The 24,637-nt window shown below is 43.9% G+C and overlaps 1 protein-coding gene across 2 annotated transcripts in view; it reads right to left on the minus strand.

The window, feature by feature from the left end:
* Nucleotides 1–18,201, minus strand: part of ISX (intestine specific homeobox) — a 34,474-nt gene extending 16,273 nt beyond the window's left edge. Inside the window, exons 1-5 of one of the 2 annotated variants that reach the window (XM_073650216.1) lie at nucleotides 17,503–18,201; nucleotides 13,040–13,132; nucleotides 12,669–12,820; nucleotides 12,045–12,149; nucleotides 9,161–10,103 (exon numbers count right to left, since the gene is read on the minus strand). In XM_073650216.1, the coding sequence (XP_073506317.1) occupies nucleotides 9,891–10,103; nucleotides 12,045–12,149; nucleotides 12,669–12,820; nucleotides 13,040–13,132; nucleotides 17,503–17,656 (717 nt within the window). In that variant the 5' untranslated portion in view covers nucleotides 17,657–18,201 and the 3' untranslated portion in view covers nucleotides 9,161–9,890. Of the gene's footprint in view, nucleotides 1–9,160; nucleotides 10,104–12,044; nucleotides 12,162–12,668; nucleotides 12,821–13,039; nucleotides 13,133–17,502 lie in introns of both variants that reach the window. The other variant, XM_073650215.1, reaches the window with a different exon arrangement.
* Between the last annotated feature and the right edge of the window lie 6,436 nt (nucleotides 18,202–24,637).

The raw sequence follows: 24,637 nt of genomic DNA on the forward strand, positions 1-24,637 counted from the left end.
CACCACTATACTGTATGCTCACCTCTATACTGTGTGCTCACCTCTATACTGTGTGCTCACCACTATACTGTATGCTTACCTCTATACTGTATGCTCACCACTATACTGTGTGCTCACCTCTATACTGTATGCTCACCACTATACTGTATGCTCACCTCTATACTGTATGCTCACCTCTATACTGTGTGCTCACCTCTATACTGTATGCTCACCTCTATACTGTGTGCTCACCTCTATACTGTATGCTCACCTCTATACTGTGTGCTCACCTCTATACTGTGTGCTCACCTCTATACTGTATGCTCACCTCTATACTGTGTGCTCACCTCTATACTGTATGCTCACCTCTATACTGTGTGCTTACCTCTATACTGTATGCTCACCTCTATACTGTATGCTCACCACTATACTGTATGCTCACCTCTATACTGTATGCTCACCACTATACTGTATGCTCACCTCTATACTGTGTGCTCACCTCTATACTGTGTGCTCACCACTATACTGTATGCTTACCTCTATACTGTATGCTCACCACTATACTGTGTGCTCACCTCTATACTTATGCTCACCTCTATACTGTATGCTCACCTCTATACTGTGTGCTCACCTCTATACTGTATGCTCACCTCTATACTGTATGATCACCTCTATACTGTATGCTCACCACTATACTGTGTGCTCACCACTATACTGTATGCTCACCTCTATACTGTGTGCTCACCACTATACTGTATGCTCACCTCTATACTGTGTGCTCACCTCTATACTGTGTGCTCACCTCTATACTGTGTGCTCACCTCTATACTGTGTGCTCACCTCTATATTGTGTGCTCACCTCTATACTGTGTGCTCACCTCTATACTGTATGCTCACCTCTATACTGTGTGCTCACCTCTATACTGTGTGCTCACCTCTATACTGTGTGCTCACCTCTATACTGTGTGCTCACCTCTATACTCTATGCTCACCTCTATACTGTATGCTCACCTCTATACTGTGTGCTCACCTCTATACTGTATGCTCACCTCTATACTGTGTGCTCACCTCTATACTGTGTGCTCAACTCTATACTGTATGCTCACCTCTATACTGTGTGCTCACCTCTATACTGTGTGCTCACCTCTATACTGTATGCTCACCTCTATACTCTATGCTCACCTCTATACTGTGTGCTCACCTCTATATTGTGTGCTCACCTCTATACTGTGTGCTCACCTCTATACTGTGTGCTCACCTCTATACTGTATGCTCACCTCTATACTGTGTGCTCACCTCTATACTGTGTGCTCACCTCTATATTGTGTGCTCACCTCTATACTCTATGCTCACCTCTATACTGTGTGCTCACCACTATACTGTATGCTCACCTCTATACTGTGTGCTCACCTCTATACTGTGTGCTCACCACTATACTGTATGCTCACCTCTATACTGTATGCTCACCTCTATACTGTGTGCTCACCTCTATACTGTATGCTCACCACTATACTGTGTGCTCACCTCTATACTGTGTGCTCACCTCTATACTGTGTGCTCACCTCTATACTTTATGCTCACCTCTATACTGTGTGCTCACCTCTATACTGTATGCTCACCACTATACTGTATGCTCACCTCTATACTGTGTGCTCACCTCTATACTGTATGCTCACCTCTATACTGTGTGCTCACCTCTATACTGTATGCTCACCACTATACTGTATGCTCACCTCTATACTGTGTGCTCACCACTATACTGTATGCTCACCACTATACTGTATGCTCACCACTATACTGTATGCTCACCTCTATACTGTGTGCTCACCTCTATACTGTATGCTCACCTCTATACTGTGTGCTCACCACTATACTGTATGCTCACCACTATACTGTATGCTCACCTCTATACTGTGTGCTCACCTCTATACTGTATGCTCACCTCTATACTGTGTGCTCACCTCTATACTGTATGCTCACCACTATACTGTATGCTCACCACTATACTGTATGCTCACCTCTATACTGTGTGCTCACCTCTATACTGTATGCTCACCTCTATACTGTGTGCTCACCACTATACTGTATGCTCACCACTATACTGTATGCTCACCTCTATACTGTATGCTCACCTCTATACTGTGTGCTCACCTCTATACTGTGTGCTCACCTCTATACTGTGTGCTCACCACTATACTGTGTGCTCACCTCTATACTGTATGCTCACCTCTATACTGTATGCTCACCTCTATACTGTGTGCTCACCTCTACACTGTGTGCTCACCTCTATACTGTGTGCTCACCACTATACTGTATGCTCACCTCTACACTGTGTGCTCACCTCTATACTGTGTGCTCACCACTATACTGTATGCTCACCTCTATACTGTGTGCTCACCTCTATACTGTGTGCTCACCACTATACTGTATGCTCACCTCTACACTGTGTGCTCACCTCTATACTGTGTGCTCACCTCTACACTGTGTGCTCACCTCTATACTGTATGCTCACCTCTATACTGTGTGCTCACCTCTATACTGTATGCTCACCACTATACTGTATGCTCACCTCTATACTGTGTGCTCACCTCTATACTGTATGCTCACCTCTATACTGTGTGCTCACCTCTATACTGTATGCTCACCACTATACTGTATGCTCACCACTATACTGTATGCTCACCTCTATACTGTGTGCTCACCTCTATACTGTATGCTCACCTCTATACTGTGTGCTCACCACTATACTGTATGCTCACCACTATACTGTATGCTCACCTCTATACTGTATGCTCACCTCTATACTGTGTGCTCACCTCTATACTGTGTGCTCACCACTATACTGTGTGCTCACCTCTATACTGTATGCTCACCTCTATACTGTATGCTCACCTCTATACTGTGTGCTCACCTCTACACTGTGTGCTCACCTCTATACTGTATGCTCACCTCTATACTGTGTGCTCACCACTATACTGTATGCTCACCTCTATACTGTGTGCTCACCTCTATACTGTGTGCTCACCACTATACTGTATGCTCACCTCTACACTGTGTGCTCACCTCTATACTGTGTGCTCACCTCTACACTGTGTGTTCACCACTATACTGTATGTTCACCTCTATACTGTGTGCTCACCTCTATACTGTATGCTCACCTCTATACTGTGTGCTCACCTCTATATTGTGTGCTCACCACTATACTGTATGCTCACCTCTACACTGTGTGCTCACCTCTATACTGTGTGCTCACCTCTACACTGTGTGTTCACCACTATACTGTATGTTCACCTCTATACTGTGTGCTCACCTCTATACTGTATGCTCACCTCTATACTGTGTGTTCACCACTATACTGTATGCTCACCTCTATACTGTGTGCTCACCTCTATACTGTATGCTCACCACTATACTGTATGCTCACCTCTATACTGTGTGCTCACCTCTATACTGTATGCTCACCTCTATACTGTGTGCTCACCTCTATACTGTATGCTCACCACTATACTGTATGCTCACCTCTATACTGTGTGCTCACCTCTATACTGTATGCTCACCTCTATACTGTGTGCTCACCTCTATACTGTGTGCTCACCTCTATACTGTATGCTCACCTCTATACTGTATGCTCACCTCTACACTGTGTGCTCACCTCTATACTGTGTGCTCACCTCTATACTGTGTGCTCACCTCTATACTGTATGCTCACCTCTATACTGTATGCTCACCTCTACACTGTATGCTCACCTCTATACTGTATGCTCACCTCTATACTGTATGCTCACCTCTATACTGTATGCTCACCTCTACACTGTGTGCTCACCTCTATACTGTGTGCTCACCTCTATACTGTGTGCTCACCACTATACTGTATGCTCACCTCTACACTGTATGCTCACCTCTATACTGTGCGCTCACCTCTATACTGTATGCTCACCTCTATACTGTATGCTCACCTCTACACTGTGTGCTCACCTCTATACTGTGTGCTCACCTCTATACTGTGTGCTCACCACTATACTGTATGCTCACCTCTACACTGTGTGCTCACCTCTATACTGTGTGCTCACCTCTACACTGTGTGTTCACCACTATACTGTATGTTCACCTCTATACTGTGTGCTCACCTCTATACTGTATGCTCACCTCTATACTGTGTGCTCACCTCTATATTGTGTGCTCACCACTATACTGTATGCTCACCTCTACACTGTGTGCTCACCTCTATACTGTGTGCTCACCACTATACTGTATGCTCACCTCTATACTGTATGCTCATCTCTATACTGTGTGCTCACCTCTATACTGTATGTTCACCACTATACTGTATGTTCACCTCTATACTGTGTGCTCACCTCTACACTGTGTGTTCACCACTATACTGTATGTTCACCTCTATACTGTGTGCTCACCTCTATACTGTATGCTCACCTCTATACTGTGTGTTCACCACTATACTGTATGCTCACCTATATACTGTGTGCTCACCTCTATACTGTATGCTCACCACTATACTGTATGCTCACCTCTATACTGTGTGCTCACCTCTATACTGTATGCTCACCTCTATACTGTGTGCTCACCTCTATACTGTATGCTCACCACTATACTGTATGCTCACCTCTATACTGTGTGCTCACCTCTATACTGTATGCTCACCTCTATACTGTGTGCTCACCTCTATACTGTGTGCTCACCTCTATACTGTATGCTCACCTCTATACTGTATGCTCACCTCTACACTGTGTGCTCACCTCTATACTGTGTGCTCACCTCTATACTGTGTGCTCACCTCTATACTGTATGCTCACCTCTATACTGTATGCTCACCTCTATACTGTGTGCTCACCACTATACTGTATGCTCACCTCTACACTGTGTGCTCACCTCTATACTGTGTGCTCACCTCTACACTGTGTGTTCACCACCATACTGTATGTTCACCTCTATACTGTGTGCTCACCTCTATACTGTGTGCTCACCTCTATACTGTGTGCTCACCTCTATACTTTATGCTCACCTCTATACTGTGTGCTCACCTCTATACTGTATGCTCACCACTATACTGTATGCTCACCTCTATACTGTGTGCTCACCTCTATACTGTATGCTCACCTCTATACTGTGTGCTCACCTCTATACTGTATGCTCACCACTATACTGTATGCTCACCACTATACTGTATGCTCACCTCTATACTGTGTGCTCACCTCTATACTGTATGCTCACCTCTATACTGTGTGCTCACCACTATACTGTATGCTCACCACTATACTGTATGCTCACCTCTATACTGTGTGCTCACCTCTATACTGTGTGCTCACCTCTATACTGTGTGCTCACCACTATACTGTGTGCTCACCTCTATACTGTATGCTCACCTCTATACTGTATGCTCACCTCTATACTGTGTGCTCACCTCTACTCTGTGTGCTCACCTCTATACTGTATGCTCACCTCTATACTGTGTGCTCACCACTATACTGTATGCTCACCTCTATACTGTGTGCTCACCTCTATACTGTGTGCTCACTACTATACTGTATGCTCACCTCTACACTGTGTGCTCACCTCTATACTGTGTGCTCACCTCTACACTGTGTGTTCACCACTATACTGTATGTTCACCTCTATACTGTATGCTCACCACTATACTGTATGCTCACCTCTATACTGCGTGCTCACCTCTATACTGTGTGCTCACCTCTACACTGTGTGCTCACCTCTATACTGTATGCTCACCTCTATACTGTGTGCTCACCTCTACACTGTGTGCTCATCTCTATACTGTATGCTCACCTCTATACTGTATGCTCACCTCTATACTGTGTGCTCACCTCTATACTGTGTGCTCACCTCTACACTGTGTGCTCACCTCTATACTGTATGCTCACCTCTATACTGTATGCTCACCACTATACTGTATGCTCACCTCTATACTGTGTGCTCACCTCTATACTGTATGCTCACCACTATACTGTATGCTCACCTCTATACTGTATGCTCACCTCTATACTGTGTGCTCACCTCTATACTGTGTGCTCACCTCTATACTGTATGCTCACCTCTATACTGTGTGCTCACCTCTATACTGTATGCTCACCACTATACTGTATGCTCACCTCTATACTGTATGCTCACCTCTATACTGTATGCTCACCTCTATACTGTATGCTCACCACTATACTGTATGCTCACCTCTATACTGTGTGCTCACCTCTATACTGTATGCTCACCTCTATACTGTGTGCTCACCTCTATACTGTATGCTCACCACTATACTGTATGCTCACCTCTATACTGTGTGCTCACCTCTATACTGTATGCTCACCTCTATACTGTGTGCTCACCTCTATACTGTGTGCTCACCTCTATACTGTATGCTCACCTCTATACTGTATGCTCACCTCTACACTGTGTGCTCACCTCTATACTGTGTGCTCACCTCTATACTGTGTGCTCACCTATATACTGTATGCTCACCTCTATACTGTATGCTCACCTCTATACTGTGTGCTCACCACTATACTGTATGCTCACCTCTACACTGTGTGCTCACCTCTATACTGTGTGCTCACCTCTACACTGTGTGTTCACCACCATACTGTATGTTCACCTCTATACTGTGTGCTCACCTCTATACTGTGTGCTCACCTCTATACTGTGTGCTCACCTCTATACTTTATGCTCACCTCTATACTGTGTGCTCACCTCTATACTGTATGCTCACCACTATACTGTATGCTCACCTCTATACTGTGTGCTCACCTCTATACTGTATGCTCACCTCTATACTGTGTGCTCACCTCTATACTGTATGCTCACCACTATACTGTATGCTCACCACTATACTGTATGCTCACCTCTATACTGTGTGCTCACCTCTATACTGTATGCTCACCTCTATACTGTGTGCTCACCACTATACTGTATGCTCACCACTATACTGTATGCTCACCTCTATACTGTGTGCTCACCTCTATACTGTGTGCTCACCTCTATACTGTGTGCTCACCACTATACTGTGTGCTCACCTCTATACTGTATGCTCACCTCTATACTGTATGCTCACCTCTATACTGTGTGCTCACCTCTACTCTGTGTGCTCACCTCTATACTGTATGCTCACCTCTATACTGTGTGCTCACCACTATACTGTATGCTCACCTCTATACTGTGTGCTCACCTCTATACTGTGTGCTCACTACTATACTGTATGCTCACCTCTACACTGTGTGCTCACCTCTATACTGTGTGCTCACCTCTACACTGTGTGTTCACCACTATACTGTATGTTCACCTCTATACTGTATGCTCACCACTATACTGTATGCTCACCTCTATACTGCGTGCTCACCTCTATACTGTGTGCTCACCTCTACACTGTGTGCTCACCTCTATACTGTATGCTCACCTCTATACTGTGTGCTCACCTCTACACTGTGTGCTCATCTCTATACTGTATGCTCACCTCTATACTGTATGCTCACCTCTATACTGTGTGCTCACCTCTATACTGTGTGCTCACCTCTACACTGTGTGCTCACCTCTATACTGTATGCTCACCTCTATACTGTATGCTCACCACTATACTGTATGCTCACCTCTATACTGTGTGCTCACCTCTATACTGTATGCTCACCACTATACTGTATGCTCACCTCTATACTGTATGCTCACCTCTATACTGTGTGCTCACCTCTATACTGTGTGCTCACCTCTATACTGTATGCTCACCTCTATACTGTGTGCTCACCTCTATACTGTATGCTCACCACTATACTGTATGCTCACCTCTATACTGTATGCTCACCTCTATACTGTATGCTCACCTCTATACTGTATGCTCACCACTATACTGTATGCTCACCTCTATACTGTATGCTCACCTCTATACTGTGTGCTCACCTCTATACTGTGTGCTCACCACTATACTGTATGCTCACCACTATACTGTATGCTCACCTCTATACTGTATGCTCACCTCTATACTGTGTGCTCACCTCTATACTGTATGCTCACCTCTATACTGTATGCTCACCTCTATACTGTGTGCTCACCTCTATACTGTATGCTCACCTCTATACTGTATGCTCATCTCTATACTGTATGCTCACCTCTATACTGTATGCTCACCACTATACTGTATGCTCACCACTATATTGTATGCTCACCTCTATACTGTGTGCTCACCTCTATACTGTGTGCTCACCACTATACTGTATGCTCACCTCTATACTGTGTGCTCACCACTATATTGTATGCTCACCTCTATACTGTATGCTCACCACTATACTGTATGCTCACCTCTATACTGTATGCTCACCTCTATACTGTATGCTCACCACTATACTGTATGCTCACCTCTATACTGTATGCTCACCTCTATACTGTGTGCTCACCTCTATACTGTATGCTCACCACTATACTGTATGCTCACCTCTATACTGTGTGCTCACCTCTATACTGTATGCTCACCACTATACTGTATGCTCACCTCTATACTGTGTGCTCACCACTATATTGTATGCTCATCTCTATACTGTGTGCTCACCTCTATACTGTATGCTCACCTCTATACTGTGTGCTCACCTCTATACTGTATGCTCACCTCTATACTGTGTGCTCACCTCTATACTGTATGCTCACCACTATACTGTGTGCTCACCTCTATACTGTGTGCTCACCTCTATACTGTATGCTCACCTCTATACTGTATGCTCACCACTATACTGTATGCTCACCTCTATACTGTATGCTCACCTCTATACTGTATGCTCACCTCTATACTGTGTGCTCACCTCTATACTGTATGCTCACCTCTATACTGTATGCTCACCACTATACTGTGTGCTCACCTCTATACTGTGTGCTCACCTCTATACTGTATGCTCACCTCTATACTGTATGCTCACCACTATACTGTGTGCTCACCTCTATACTGTGTGCTCACCTCTATACTGTATGCTCACCTCTATACTGTATGCTCACCTCTATACTGTGTGCTCACCTCTATACTGTATGCTCACCTCTATACTGTATGCTCACCACTATACTGTGTGCTCACCTCTATACTGTGTGCTCACCTCTATACTGTGTGCTCACCTCTATACTGTATGCTCACCTCTATACTGTATGCTCACCACTATACTGTATGCTCACCTCTATACTGTGTGCTCACCTCTATACTGTGTGCTCATCCCTTCATATCTACCAGTTTTTGAGAAGCCGTAATCCTCTATGAACTGGTAAATGGTTAATTGTTCTAGATAATTCCATCTTCTTTCCACTTGAGGCTGAAGCAGCAGAATTCTCATCTTTTAATTTCAAGCAAAGGAACATTAAACTCGTCCATTCTGCTTTCTTAGTCCACAAAAAAAGCCCCGGAGCAGATGGGATTCCCAATATCTCATATCACTTTCCATCTTGGAAATTCGTCTCTTGAAATCTTTATTTTTTATTTTTTGCAAGCTCGTCAATCCGCGATCTTCATTTTCTTCTTTTCGATCGTATAAATTGTCACAGCCTTCAGTTCCACTCGTCTTCTAAAGTGGTCCCATGAACCCAAGTTATTGGACTTCGGGAACATCTGTTCGCAGTTTCCGACATTTTCCCCACCCGCGTCCAAGGTATAAATAAATGATAAGGTGTTTTAATTGCTCCTGCGTTCTTGACGATGGCGCCGCTTGCTTATCTCCAGTTTTTAAACAACAGATAAATGGGTTTTTGTGGTGAAGCGTCTCTTGTCGCCCTCTGGAGAGGAGCAATTAACCGCTTGCCGTTAGTTACAGATATATTTCTTCCTCTGATGAAGTGCCGACCCCATCTGCTGCGTATTACCCAGCGCCACTCGTACCATGTAGCACGAGAATGTCATCCAAACATGAGAGATTCTCAGTCACCTCCCGAAACTATGTTGGCATGGCAAGAACACCGCTGTAGCCGACCCTGTGAGGGAAAGGAACGTAGTAGGGCGCTGGCCTCATTGATATTCGTTGTTGAGAAGCTATGGAGGACAAGTTGGGCACCAAGGATGCCAAGGAAGGAAAGTGACCTTGAAAGGGTACGTAATACCTATGCGTTGATTCAATACCAGGAGACGTCTTCATATGTAAATTGAAGTCCTGCAAAATTAAAGGTATTCAAGTCAGGAGGGGAAAATACTAGAAATTTACAAAATTTAGCTTTTTTTTTTAAAAAAAAAAAAAACATTTTTTGTTGCCCATTGTAAAGACTGTGGAAGAGCAGTGGCCAATAAGACCCTCGTGGGTTGAACTCGTCAACTCTTATTGGCCACAGTCTTGTTCTTTGTGGATAATCAGAGCTGTTGAGTTCCACCTCATCATAGGAGATTGGGTTGATGGCCACTGCATAGCCATTAACACCTTCGTGGGATGAACTCGTCAACTCTTATTGACCACTGTCTTGTTCTTTGTGGATGATCAGAGCCGTTGAGTTCCACCTCATCATTGGAAATTGGGTTGATGGCCACTAAATGGGAGCAGTACCCATTAAGACCCTCGTGTGTTGAACTCGTCAACTCTTATTGGCCACATTCTTGTTCTTTGTGGATGATCAGAGCCGTTGAGTTCCACCTCATCTTAAGAGATTGGGTTGATGGCCACTGCATAGGAGCAGTGGCCTTAATAACCTCGTGGGTTAAATTTGTCGACTCTTATTGGCCACAGTCTTGTTCTTTGTTGATGATCAGAGCAGTAGAGTTCCACCTCACCATGGGATATTGGGTTGATGGCCACTATATGGCCAATAAGACCTCCATGGGTTGAACTCGTCAACTCTTATTGGCCACAGTTTTGTTCTTTGCGAATGATTAGAGCCATTGAGTTCCACCTCATCATAGGAAATAGTTTTGATGGCCATTGAATGGGAGCAGTGGCCATTAAGACCTTCATGATTTGAACTTGTCAACTCTTATTGGCCACAGTCTTGTTCTTTGTGGATGATTAGAGCCGTTGAGTTCCACCTTATCATAGGAGATTGGGTTGATGGCCACTGCATGGCCATTAACACCTTCGTGGATTGAACTCATCAACTCTTACTGGCCACAGTTTTGTTCTTTGTGGATGATCAGAGCCATTGAGTTCCACCTCATCATAGGAAATTAGGTTGATGGCCACTGCATGGGAGCAGTGCCCATTAAGACCCTCGTGGGTTGAATTAGTCAACTCTTGTAGGCCACAGTCTTTTTCTTTGTGGATGATCAGAGCCATTGAGTTCCACATCTTCATAGAAAATTGGGTTGATGGCCACTGCATGGGAGCAGTGCCCATGAAGACCCTCGTGGGTTGAACTCGTCAACTCTTATTGGCCACAGTCTTTTTCTTCATTCGAGAGATTGCTCCCGGAGCAAATAGGCTGCAAAGCTTTTGGGTGGGTTGTATGCAAAAAAACATTATTAAAGGACACTATTATTATTTTTATGGAAAAAACAGCCAAACCAAAATTCAGCCTTCATGGGCAGGCTGAATTTTTCGTTCGAAATGGCACCTCTCACATCATCTCTGTAGGGTGAAGGAGGAAGGTCTTTTTTAATTATTGTTTTGAGACCTCCAGTTCCTCGTGGATGGGGTCATTTTTCATTATGAATTTATGAACTCAGTGGTGCACCTTCCATATTGAAATTGTACTGGGAAACACTAAGAAACTTAACTTAGATTGGCCCCATTGTGTTTCTCTATAGATGGTGAGAGCCTCTGTGGAGATCCTCATCTTAATAGAGGACCTTCTCAATGGACATTGCATTGTTCTTTCCTTCAAAGGACATGTTTGGTAGCAAATAGATTCCAAGCCATTTGGGTGGGTTATATCCAAATACAATTACAAAAGGGGAAGGTCTATTTTAATTATTGTTTTGAGACCTCCAGTTCCTCGTGGGTGGGGCCAATTTTTCACTATGGATTTATGAACTCAGTGGTGCTCCTTCCATATTGACATTGTACGGGGAAACACTTAAAGACTAAATATTTCCAAAACCCATGATGCAATGCAACAAATTCAGACATATCCATACATGGATAAATATGATAGTTACGATGTCATCTTACCATAGAATCAGCTTTCGGTGCTGGAATCATGTCCATTGTAGTAAGGTTCTGGAGGCCTCCAAAATTGCCAAGCTTTTCGTATTTCCGCCACTTAGCGCGCCGGTTCTGAAACCAAATCTTACGAAATAAAATATATATATTTAAAAAAATTATTAATTAAAAATTGTAAAAATTTTACTTCTTAAAGCTACAGGGCCCCTTTTTTAATCGAATTCTGCTTTTAATAGTTTAAACATGGAGACCTGGCCGCCCAGAATATACGGTGGATTGGACCGCTGGCAAATCTGGACATGTCCGAGTGCACTATGACTTTCCTTTGAAGTTTTTGGAGGAATTTACATATAAAAAGTATTGCGCCACCTGGTGTTCAACAAGTATAGGAATGTGCACATCCACCAATGAGCTCAGTGTTGGTGGACACACATGCTCAGTCACTAGCTTTCTGCTTGCTTCCAGGGAAGAAGCAGAGCCTTTATGCTAGTATAGATGGGAACAAATAAGAAGGGCAGATATTATCAGCTGCCAGATGGGGAAGGAGACTGATTCTGATTAGAAACAGAATCAAGAGGAATACTGAATACCCTGCCTCCCTAATAGTCTTCCCAGCTAAAATCATTGAGGTACCTGAACTCGTGTTTCGGGAAGTTTAATCTTTGAGGCCAGCTTGTCTCTTGTCTGAACGTCGGGGTAATGTGTCACATGGAAGATCCTCTCCAGCTCCTGGAGTTGCTCCATAGTAAAAGTGGTTCTGATCCGTCTTTTGTTCTTGCGTTCACCTTGATAACAAAGTATAATTCATATGGAAATGTAAATCCAGGACACACAAAAGTACATGACTGCTGCGAGATATGTCTGCTTCCCGTGCAAAAGAAATAGCTGGAATTGGGACACAGCAGCACAGAGTACTTCAGGAGAGACGTATAATGAACAGCGCAGATAGTGAATAGCGTAATAACGAAATAATCTGATAGAATACATACGTAATAGTTACTTACTGTGGGGGCTGATTTGCATAGAATCACTCATCTCATCATCACCGTCCTGATGTGAAAAGTCTTCATGTCTCACGTCTGAATGAAAATCTGAATCTAAGGAAATACAGAAATATAAACATTACTACCAAATATAACATGACTCCTCACAGAAGATATTTCATAGTATTATAGTAGTTATATTCTTGTATATAGGGGGCAGTATTATAGTAGTTATATTCTTGTACATAGGAGCAGTATTATAGTAGTTATATTCTTGTACATAGGAGGCAGTATTATAGTAGTTATATTCTTGTACATAGGTGCAGTATTATAGTAGTTATATTCTTGTACATAGGAGCAGTATTATAGTAGTTATATTCTTGTACATAGGAGCAGTATTATAGTAGTTATATTCTTGTACATAGGTGCAGTATTATAGTAGTTATATTCTTGTACATAGGAGCAGTATTATAGTAGTTATATTCTTGTACATAGGAGCAGTATTATAGTAGTTATATTCTTGTACATAGGAGCAGTATTATAGTACTTATATTCTTGTACATAGGTGCAGTATTATAGTAGTTATATTCTTGTACATAGGAGCAGTATTATAGTAGTTATATTCTTGTACATAGGAGCAGTATTATAGTAGTTATATTCTTGTACATAGAAGCAGTATTATAGTAGTTATATTCTTGTATATAGGAGGCAGTATTATAGCAGTTATATTCTTGTACATAGGGGGCAGTATTATAGTAGTTATATTCTTGTACATAGAGGTCAGTATTATAGTAGTTATATTCTTATACATAGGGGGCAGTATTATAGCAGTTATATTCCTGTACATAGGAGCAGTATTATAGTAGTTATATTCTTGTACATAGGGGCAGTATTATAGTAGTTATATTCTTGTACATAGGGGGCAGTATTATAGTAGTTATATTCTTGTACATAGGGGCAGTATTATAGTAGTTATATTCTTGTACATAGAAGCAGTATTATAGTAGTTATATTCCTGTACATAGGGGCAGTATTATAGTAGTTATATTCTTGTACATAGGGGCAGTATTATAGTAGTTATATTCTTGTTCATAGGGGCAGTATTATAGTAGTTATATTCTTGTACATAGGGGAGCAGTATTATAGTAGTTATATTCTTGTACATAGAGGGCAGTATTATAGTAGTTATATTCTTGTACATAGGGGCAGTATTATAATAGTTATATTCTTTTACATAGGAGCAGTATTATAGTAGTTATATTCTTGTACATAGGGGCAGTATTATAGTAGTTATATTCTTATACATAGGAGCAGTATTATAGTAGTTATATTCTTGTACATAGGAGCAGTATTATAGTAGTTATATTCTTGCATATAGGGGGCAGTACTTTAACTAACCTGATGAAGAGCAGGCACATTAGAGAGCTTTACTCTCTAGTCCATAGTGCTCAGTTCTGGTAATTACCATCTATTCTGTGTAATTGACATTAGAAGGATTTGTATTTCCGTCACATATATAACTTGCGCATATTAGTAGAATGATAAATCTTCGGATCTTCCCGCGGTGGGTGAGCGCCATCAGATATTGTGATGAGCCCAGACAGCCATAACTCAGAGGCTGACGCTCAGCGTTCTCCTGAAATCACTCATAGTGGAAAAGTAAGAGTTTAATAGAAGTCATTAATTCCCCGGATTCTTCTTTTCACTACTTTACAAAATTCATGTTTAAGTTTTTTTCAGTAAATTTACGGGGTATTACCTTATCAGGATTGACCAAAGAGTTTTTAATTTCTCTTTTAAATCTGAACGCCCCCTAAAATGTCCTGTCTTTTAATATTAAAAATGTAAAAAAAAATAAAATAAAATAAAATAATAAAAATTGCCTACAAAGTCAAATAGTAAAGATTACACTACATTACCAATGGGATTTAACGCCACTTTAACTTCCTCGCTGAGCGAAAAATGGGAATGTGGCGTTCACCCTCTGAAGTTTTAAATGGGTTCGACGTAAAACTTTGTTAAAGGGCAACGAGCATGAAGAATCCCATCACACGCTGCGGTCGGCGGTGTAAATGTCGTCACGGGCATTTAATGCATGACATTTCCAGTGTGCCTTCAGAAAAAAAAAAAAAGCGACATCCAGAAGGAAGACACTTTTTCTGTCCTGAAATACTCTGTGCTGCGGGGGGGACCCTGCTCCTGACGCCTGTCTACGATCTTATACATGTCTCCATTCCCCTCCTGTCCTTGTCGCATCATTCAGCCAGGACAGGTAATCCCCACCGACAAGGTGAGCAAATTTTTCCTGAAATACTCTGTGTTGCTGGGGTTCTCTCTAGTAGTAATTTGAGGACTGCACATGACTGCATTGTTTTTGGCATTACATAGCGGTATTTTGTGGGCTATGTTTGGAAATATTACATAAGCACTGAGGAACAGCCAAACACTGCTAAAAAGGTGAGGTTGTGGAAGACAGCTTCCACAGCAACAAGACACAAGTTAGTTATACTGCATCAGCAAGGGGTCTCCCAGCCAATGATTTCCATGTATACTGGGGGTATCAAGATGCGCTGTTAGGTCTCCAAGAAATGGGCCACATTGAGGACTGTAGACGCAGGGGTCGGCCAAGGAAACTTAGTGTAGCAGATGAAATACACATCACGTTACTTCCCTACAAAATTGTTAAATATTCAGCAGTGCCATCAACTCAGAACTGCCAGCAACCAGGGAGACTCAGCTGTTCGGAGAAGTTTGGGTAGAAGTGGTCTTCACCTGCTTAACACTTTTGCACAGTGCTGTTTATAGTAGTATTATATTGGCACTATCTGGCAGAATTATGTAGAGTGTGTATGTCAGTAAACGGTAGTATTATATTGGCACTATATGGTGGTATTATATAGGCTGTTATAGAACTATGTTGCAGACTCTTACTGGGAATACTAATGTATCTGGACTGATTATTACTGATAATAATTTTTGGGGATTTTTTTGGATAGTTTTTGGGCACTATGTAGAGCTTTTATGTGGGAAGTACTTGGCAGTGGTGTTATAAATACTATTATGTAGGTTGTATATGGCAGCAATATCATTGCACTACAGTATAAAGCGGCATTATGTGAGCTCTATGTGGTGGTAATATCTGGTATTATGTGGGCTGTCTATGGCTATATTACATAGGTTCTTACTAAGAGATGTAATGTATTTGGATACTGCATATCATACTGTATGGTATGGTAGTATTATGTGGGTTGTATATAGCAGTATTATGTTAACAATGTAAACCTGTATTATCTGGGCTGTACATAGCAGTACTATCTTGGTACTAAATACGATATGTGGGCTGTATACAATAGTATTATCTTGACACTATTTAGTGGTATTATATCAGCTCTATATGGCAATATTATCTTGACACTATATTGTTGTACTATGTGGGCTGTATATGGCTGTATCTTCTTGGCACTAGATAGTTGTGATATGTGAGCTGTATATGGCAGTATTATGTGGTCTGTTTATGGTAATAGCATGTTGGCTCTATATGGTGGTATTATGTGCTCTATGTAGACAGCATCATTTTGGCATTGTATGGCTGTACTATGTGGGCTGTATATAGCAGTATCATGTTGGCACTATAAGGTGGTATAATTTGGTCTGTTTACGGTAATACCATCCTGGCACTATTTGTTAGTAATTTTTGGGTTGTATATGGCAGTATTATCTTGGCACTATATATTGATATTATGTAGGCTGTATAAGGCAATATCATCTTGGTACTTTTAGGTAGTATCATTTTTGGTTGTATGTGGTCTATATGTGGCAATTCAATTCTGGCACTATTTAGGAGTACTGTGTGAGTTGTATATTTAAGTATCAACTTGGCACAACATAGTGGTAGTATGAGCGCTGTATATGGCAATATCATCTTAGTACTATTACGGTATTATTTAGGGTTGTATATGGCAGTATTATCATACCAGGCAATACCATCCTGGCACTATTTAGGAGTATTGTGTGAGTTGTACATGGCAGTTACATCTTGCCATTATTTGGAATTATTTAGGGTTGTACTGTATATGGCAGTATTATTGTACCATTAAAAGGTGGTATTATATAGGCTCTATAAGGCAATACCATCCTGGCACTATTTGGTAATATTGTGTGGCTTGTACATGGCAGTATCATCTGGTCATTATATGGCGGTATTATGTAGGCTTTATATGACAATATTATCCTGGCACTATTTGATAGTTTTGCGTGGGTAGTATAATCTGGGCACTACATGGTGGTAACATCTTGGCACTATATGGCGGTATTACATGTGCTGTATATAGCAATATCATCCTGGCATTATTTGGTTGTATTATGTGGTCGTATATAACAGTGTCATCTGGGTACTACATGGCTGTAACATGTAACATCATACCATATAACCCGCTCAGCTCTGCTACATCATCACCTCCTTTCGTACTCATACAGACGCTTACCGGCAGGTGATTCCCGAGGATCCTTTTTTGAGGAATATTCCCGGTTTGTGTTTTCCGTGGAGGCAGAAGACGGTTTCTTCAATATCTCTTCTATGGAGTAGGATAAATACGGTTTTGGCGATGTCCGGCAGGGCGTCATCGAGCCGCGATCCATGGCTGTGAGCACCGGACACCGGGTCTGTGCAAGGTAACCGGTTACTGGAAGCTTCCTATGGAGAATAGCTGCTCAACCTCCAGAGGCTGCTGCTAAAGCCGTGGTAATTTCACCGTATCTCGCAAGAAATAGTCCAGCCGCGACGGAGCCAATATCAGTAGTGTTAGTCTCACAGTCATGGAGGAGCACGCCCAGCTCATCCAGAATTACGCCATAACCCATGCCTGGGATTGGCTGCGGGCCCCGATTAGTCCAATGGAGATAATAGAATGTCCACCTATAGGGGGCGCCATCTATTGGTTACACTCTGTCCATAGAAGACAATTCCTTCACGGCTAACTTCATATATTGTTCTCTGTTATCAGCCATTTCAACCTTGGTCATAACACAAGTGACCATTCCCTGCCCCTTATTTATGTCACATGTCTCCAGTGGTGAGACTGATATCGGACGCCCCTCTTATTACGCTCCGGCACTATTATAAGCCGGTAGGTCCCGGATGTTCCGGGGCTGAGACTCTCCATGTCTCAGGTACAGACCTATGGCCGATCTCCACCTGCTGCTCAGAGATTACTGAGTAACCAGATTACAGCTAGCCGTCACTTTAACCCCTTCTGTAATCGATGGTCATCAGCATCACGGCGTCATTGATGGGCAGTGGGATCATCTACTTCATATAATGCCATCAAACACCCTCGACTGCCAAAGTCCGACACTACACCCCGAGTGTCATTATCCTGTACCCCCAGTGTGAGTGTCATTATCCTGTACCCCGAGTGTCATTATCCTGTACCCCCAGTGTCATTATCCTGTACCCCCAGTGTCATTATCCTGTACCCCGAGTGTCAGTGTCATTATCCTGTACCTCAAGTATCAGTGTCAATATCCTGTACCCAGAGTGTCATTATCCTGTACCCCGAGTGTCAGTGTCATTATCCTGTACCCTGAGTGTCAGTGTCATTATCCTGTACCCCAAGTGTCTTTATCCTGTAACCCGAGTGTCAGGGTCATTATCCTGTACCCCAAGTGTCTTTATCCTGTACCAGAGTGTTAGGGTCATTATCCTGTTCCCCCAGTGTCATTATCCTGTACCCAGAGTGTCAGGGTCATTATCCTGTACCCCGAGTGTCAGTGTCATTATCCTGTACCCCGAGTGTCATTATTCTGTATCCCGAGTGTCATTATCCTGTACCCCGAGTGTCAGGGTCATTATCCTGTAACCCGAGTGTCAGTGTCATTATCCTGTACCCCGAGTGTCATTATTCTGTACCCCGAGTGTCATTATCCTGTACCCCGAGTGTCAGTGTCATTATCCTGTACCCCGAGTGTCATTATCCTGTACCCCGAGTGTCATTATCCTGTAACCCGAGTGTCAGGGTCATTATCCTGTACCCCCAGTGTCAGTGTCATTATCCTGTACCCCGAGTGTCATTATCCTGTACCCCGAGTGTCAGTGTCATTATCCTGTAACCCGAGTGTCAGTGTCATTATCCTGTACACCGAGTGTCATTATCCTGTACCCCGAGTGTCAGTGTCATTATCCTGTACCCCGAGTGTCATTATCCTATACCCCGAGTGTTAGTGTCATTATCCTGTACCCCGAGTGTCATTATACTGTACCCCGAGTGTCAGTGTCATTATCCTGTACACCGAGTGTCATTATCCTGCACCCCGAGTGTCAGTGTCATTATCCTGTACCCCGAGTGTCATTATCCTGTATCCTCAGTGTCATTATCCTGTACCCCGAGTGTCAGTGTCATTATCCTGTACACCGAGTGTCATTATCCTGTACCCCGAGTGTCAGTGTCATTATCCTGCACCCCGAGTGTCAGTGTCATTATCCTGTACCCCGAGTGTCATTATTCTGTACCCCGAGTGTCATTATCCTGTACCCCGAGTGTCAGTGTCATTATCCTGTACACCGAGTGTCAGTGTCATTATCCTGTACCCCGAGTGTCATTATCCTGTACCCCGAGTGTCATTATCCTGTACCCCGAGTGTCATTATCCTGTATCCTCAGTGTCATTATCCTGTACCCCGAGTGTCAGTGTCATTATCCTGCACCCCGAGTGTCAGTGTCATTATCCTGTACCTCCAGTGTCAGTGTCATTATCCTGTACCTCCAGTGTCAGTGTCATTATCCTGCACCCCGAGTGTCAGTGTCATTATCCTGTACACCGAGTGTCAGTGTCATTATCCTGTACCCCGAGTGTCATTATCCTGTACCCCGAGTATCATTATCCTGTACCCCGAGTGTCAGTGTCATTATCCTGTACCCCGAGTGTCAGTGTCATTATCCTGTACCCCGAGTGTCATTATCCTGTACCCCGAGTGTCAGTGTCATTATCCTGTACCCCGAGTGTCATTATCCTGTACCTCGAGTGTCAGTGTCATTATCCTGTACACCGAGTGTCATTATCCTGTACCCCGAGTGTCAGTGTCATTATCCTGTACCCCGAGTGTCATTATCCTGTACCCCGAGTGTCAGTGTCATTATCCTGTACCCCGAGTGTCAGTGTTATTATCCTGTACCTCCAGTGTCAGTGTCATTATCCTGTACACCGAGTGTCATTATCCTGTACCCCGAGTGTCATTATCCTGTACCCCGAGTGTCAGTGTCATTATCCTGTACCCCGAGTGTCAGTGTCATTATCCTGTACCCCGAGTGTCAGTGTCATTATCCTGTACACCGAGTGTCATTATTCTGTACACCGAGTGTCATTATCCTGTACCCCGAGTGTCATTATCCTGTACCCCGAGTGTCAGTGTCATTATCCTGCACCCCGAGTGTCATTATCCTGTACCCCGAGTGTCAGTGTCATTATCCTGTACCCCGAGTGTCATTATTCTGTACACCGAGTGTCATTATCCTGTACCCCGAGTGTCAGTGTCATTATCCTGTACCCCGAGTGTCAGTGTCATTATCCTGTACCCCGAGTGTCAGTGTCATTATCCTGTACCTCCAGTGTCAGTGTCATTATCCTGTACACCGAGTGTCATTATCCTGTACCCCGAGTGTCAGTGTCATTATCCTGTACCCCGAGTGTCAGTGTCATTATCCTGTACACCGAGTGTCATTATCCTGTACCCCGAGTGTCAGTGTCATTATCCTGCACCCTGAGTGTCAGTGTCATTATCCTGTACCCCGAGTGTCATTATCCTGTACCCCGAGTGTCAGTGTCATTATCCTGTACCCCGAGTGTCATTATCCTGTACCCCGAGTGTCATTATCCTGTACCCCGAGTGTCAGGGTCATTATCCTGTACCCCGAGTGTCAGTGTCATTATCCTGTACCCCGAGTGTCATTATCCTGTACCCCGAGTGTCATTATCCTGTAACCCGAGTGTCAGTGTCATTATCCTGTACCCCCAGTGTCAGTGTCATTATCCTGTACCCCGAGTGTCATTATCCTGTACCCCGAGTGTCAGTGTCATTATCCTGTAACCCGAGTGTCAGTGTCATTATCCTGTACACCGAGTGTCATTATCCTGTACCCCGAGTGTCAGTGTCATTATCCTGTACCCCGAGTGTCATTATTCTATACCCCGAGTGTTAGTGTCATTATCCTGTACCCCGAGTGTCATTATCCTGTACCCCGAGTGTCAGTGTCATTATCCTGTACACCGAGTGTCATTATCCTGCACCCCGAGTGTCAGTGTCATTATCCTGTACCCCGAGTGTCATTATCCTGTATCCTCAGTGTCATTATCCTGTACCCCGTGTGTCAGTGTCATTATCCTGTACACCGAGTGTCATTATCCTGTACCCCGAGTGTCATTATCCTGTACCCCGAGTGTCAGGGTCATTATCCTGTACCCCGAGTGTCAGTGTCATTATCCTGTACCCCGAGTGTCATTATCCTGTACCCCGAGTGTCATTATCCTGTAACCCGAGTGTCAGTGTCATTATCCTGTACCCCCAGTGTCAGTGTCATTATCCTGTACCCCGAGTGTCATTATCCTGTACCCCGAGTGTCAGTGTCATTATCCTGTAACCCGAGTGTCAGTGTCATTATCCTGTACACCGAGTGTCATTATCCTGTACCCCGAGTGTCAGTGTCATTATCCTGTACCCCGAGTGTCATTATCCTATACCCCGAGTGTTAGTGTCATTATCCTGTACCCCGAGTGTCATTATCCTGTACCCCGAGTGTCAGTGTCATTATCCTGTACACCGAGTGTCATTATCCTGTACCCCGAGTGTCAGTGTCATTATCCTGTACCCCGAGTGTCATTATCCTATACCCCGAGTGTTAGTGTCACTATCCTGTACCCCGAGTGTCATTATCCTGTACCCCGAGTGTCAGTGTCATTATCCTGTACACCGAGTGTCATTATCCTGCACCCCGAGTGTCAGTGTCATTATCCTGTACCCCGAGTGTCATTATCCTGTATCCTCAGTGTCATTATCCTGTACCCCGAGTGTCAGTGTCATTATCCTGTACACCGAGTGTCATTATCCTGTACCCCGAGTGTCAGTGTCATTATCCTGCACCCCGAGTGTCAGTGTCATTATCCTGTACCCCGAGTGTCATTATTCTGTACCCCGAGTGTCATTATCCTGTACCCCGAGTGTCAGTGTCATTATCCTGTACACCGAGTGTCAGTGTCATTATCCTGTACCCCGAGTGTCATTATCCTGTACCCCGAGTGTCATTATCCTGTACCCCGAGTGTCATTATCCTGTATCCTCAGTGTCATTATCCTGTACCCCGAGTGTCAGTGTCATTATCCTGTACACCGAGTGTCATTATCCTGTACCCCGAGTGTCAGTGTCATTATCCTGCACCCCGAGTGTCAGTGTCATTATCCTGTACCTCCAGTGTCAGTGTCATTATCCTGTACCTCCAGTGTCAGTGTCATTATCCTGCACCCCGAGTGTCAGTGTCATTATCCTGTACACCGAGTGTCAGTGTCATTATCCTGTACCCCGAGTGTCATTATCCTGTACCCCGAGTATCATTATCCTGTACCCCGAGTGTCAGTGTCATTATCCTGTACCCCGAGTGTCAGTGTCATTATCCTGTACCCCGAGTGTCATTATCCTGTACCCCGAGTGTCAGTGTCATTATCCTGTACCCCGAGTGTCATTATCCTGTACCTCGAGTGTCAGTGTCATTATCCTGTACCCCGAGTGTCAGTGTCATTATCCTGTACCTCCAGTGTCAGTGTCATTATCCTGTACACCGAGTGTCATTATCCTGTACCCCGAGTGTCAGTGTCATTATCCTGTACCCCGAGTGTCATTATCCTGTACCCCGAGTGTCAGTGTCATTATCCTGTACCCCGAGTGTCAGTGTCATTATCCTGTACCTCCAGTGTCAGTGTCATTATCCTGTACACCGAGTGTCATTATCCTGTACCCCGAGTGTCATTATCCTGTACCCCGAGTGTCAGTGTCATTATCCTGTACCCCGAGTGTCAGTGTCATTATCCTGTACACCGAGTGTCATTATTCTGTACACCGAGTGTCATTATCCTGTACCCCGAGTGTCATTATCCTGTACCCCGAGTGTCAGTGTCATTATCCTGCACCCCGAGTGTCATTATCCTGTACCCCGAGTGTCAGTGTCATTATCCTGTACCCCGAGTGTCATTATTCTGTACACCGAGTGTCATTATCCTGTACCCCGAGTGTCAGTGTCATTATCCTGTACCCCGAGTGTCAGTGTCATTATCCTGTACCCCGAGTGTCAGTGTCATTATCCTGTACCTCCAGTGTCAGTGTCATTATCCTGTACACCGAGTGTCATTATCCTGTACCCCGAGTGTCAGTGTCATTATCCTGTACCCCGAGTGTCAGTGTCATTATCCTGTACACCGAGTGTCATTATCCTGTACCCCGAGTGTCAGTGTCATTATCCTGCACCCTGAGTGTCAGTGTCATTATCCTGTACCCCGAGTGTCATTATCCTGTATCCCGAGTGTCAGTGTCATTATCCTGTACCCCGAGTGTCATTATCCTGTACCCCGAGTGTCATTATCCTGTACCCCGAGTGTCAGGGTCATTATCCTGTACCCCGAGTGTCAGTGTCATTATCCTGTACCCCGAGTGTCATTATCCTGTACCCCAAGTGTCATTATCCTGTAATCCGAGTGTCAGTGTCATTATCCTGTACCCCCAGTGTCAGTGTCATTATCCTGTACCCCGAGTGTCATTATCCTGTACCCCGAGTGTCAGTGTCATTATCCTGTAACCCGAGTGTCAGTGTCATTATCCTGTACACCGAGTGTCATTATCCTGTACCCCGAGTCAGTGTCATTATCCTGTACCCCGAGTGTCATTATCCTATACCCCGAGTGTTAGTGTCATTATCCTGTACCCCGAGTGTCATTATCCTGTACCCCGAGTGTCAGTGTCATTATCCTGTACACCGAGTGTCATTATCCTGCACCCCGAGTGTCAGTGTCATTATCCTGTACCCCGAGTGTCATTATCCTGTATCCTCAGTGTCATTATCCTGTACCCCGTGTGTCAGTGTCATTATCCTGTACACCGAGTGTCATTATCCTGTACCCCGAGTGTCAGTGTCATTATCCTGCACCCCGAGTGTCAGTGTCATTATCCTGTACCTCCAGTGTCAGTGTCATTATCCTGTACCTCCAGTGTCAGTGTCATTATCCTGCACCCCGAGTGTCAGTGTCATTATCCTGTACACCGAGTGTCAGTGTCATTATCCTGTACCCCGAGTGTCATTATCCTGTACCCCGAGTGTCATTATCCTGTACCCCGAGTGTCAGTGTCATTATCCTGTACCCCGAGTGTCATTATCCTGTACCCCGAGTGTCATTATCCTGTACCCCGAGTGTCAGTGTCATTATCCTGTACCCCGAGTGTCAGTGTCATTATCCTGTACCTCCAGTGTCAGTGTCATTATCCTGTACACCGAGTGTCATTATCCTGTACCCCGAGTGTCAGTGTCATTATCCTGTACCCCGAGTGTCATTATCCTGTACCCCGAGTGTCAGTGTCATTATCCTG

The sequence above is a fragment of the Phyllobates terribilis genome, unplaced genomic scaffold (genome assembly GCF_046119375.1).
Source record: "Phyllobates terribilis strain yellow unplaced genomic scaffold, ASM4611937v1 Scaffold_10__3_contigs__length_209671492, whole genome shotgun sequence".
In the NCBI taxonomy this organism is placed as follows: Eukaryota; Metazoa; Chordata; class Amphibia; order Anura; family Dendrobatidae; genus Phyllobates; species Phyllobates terribilis.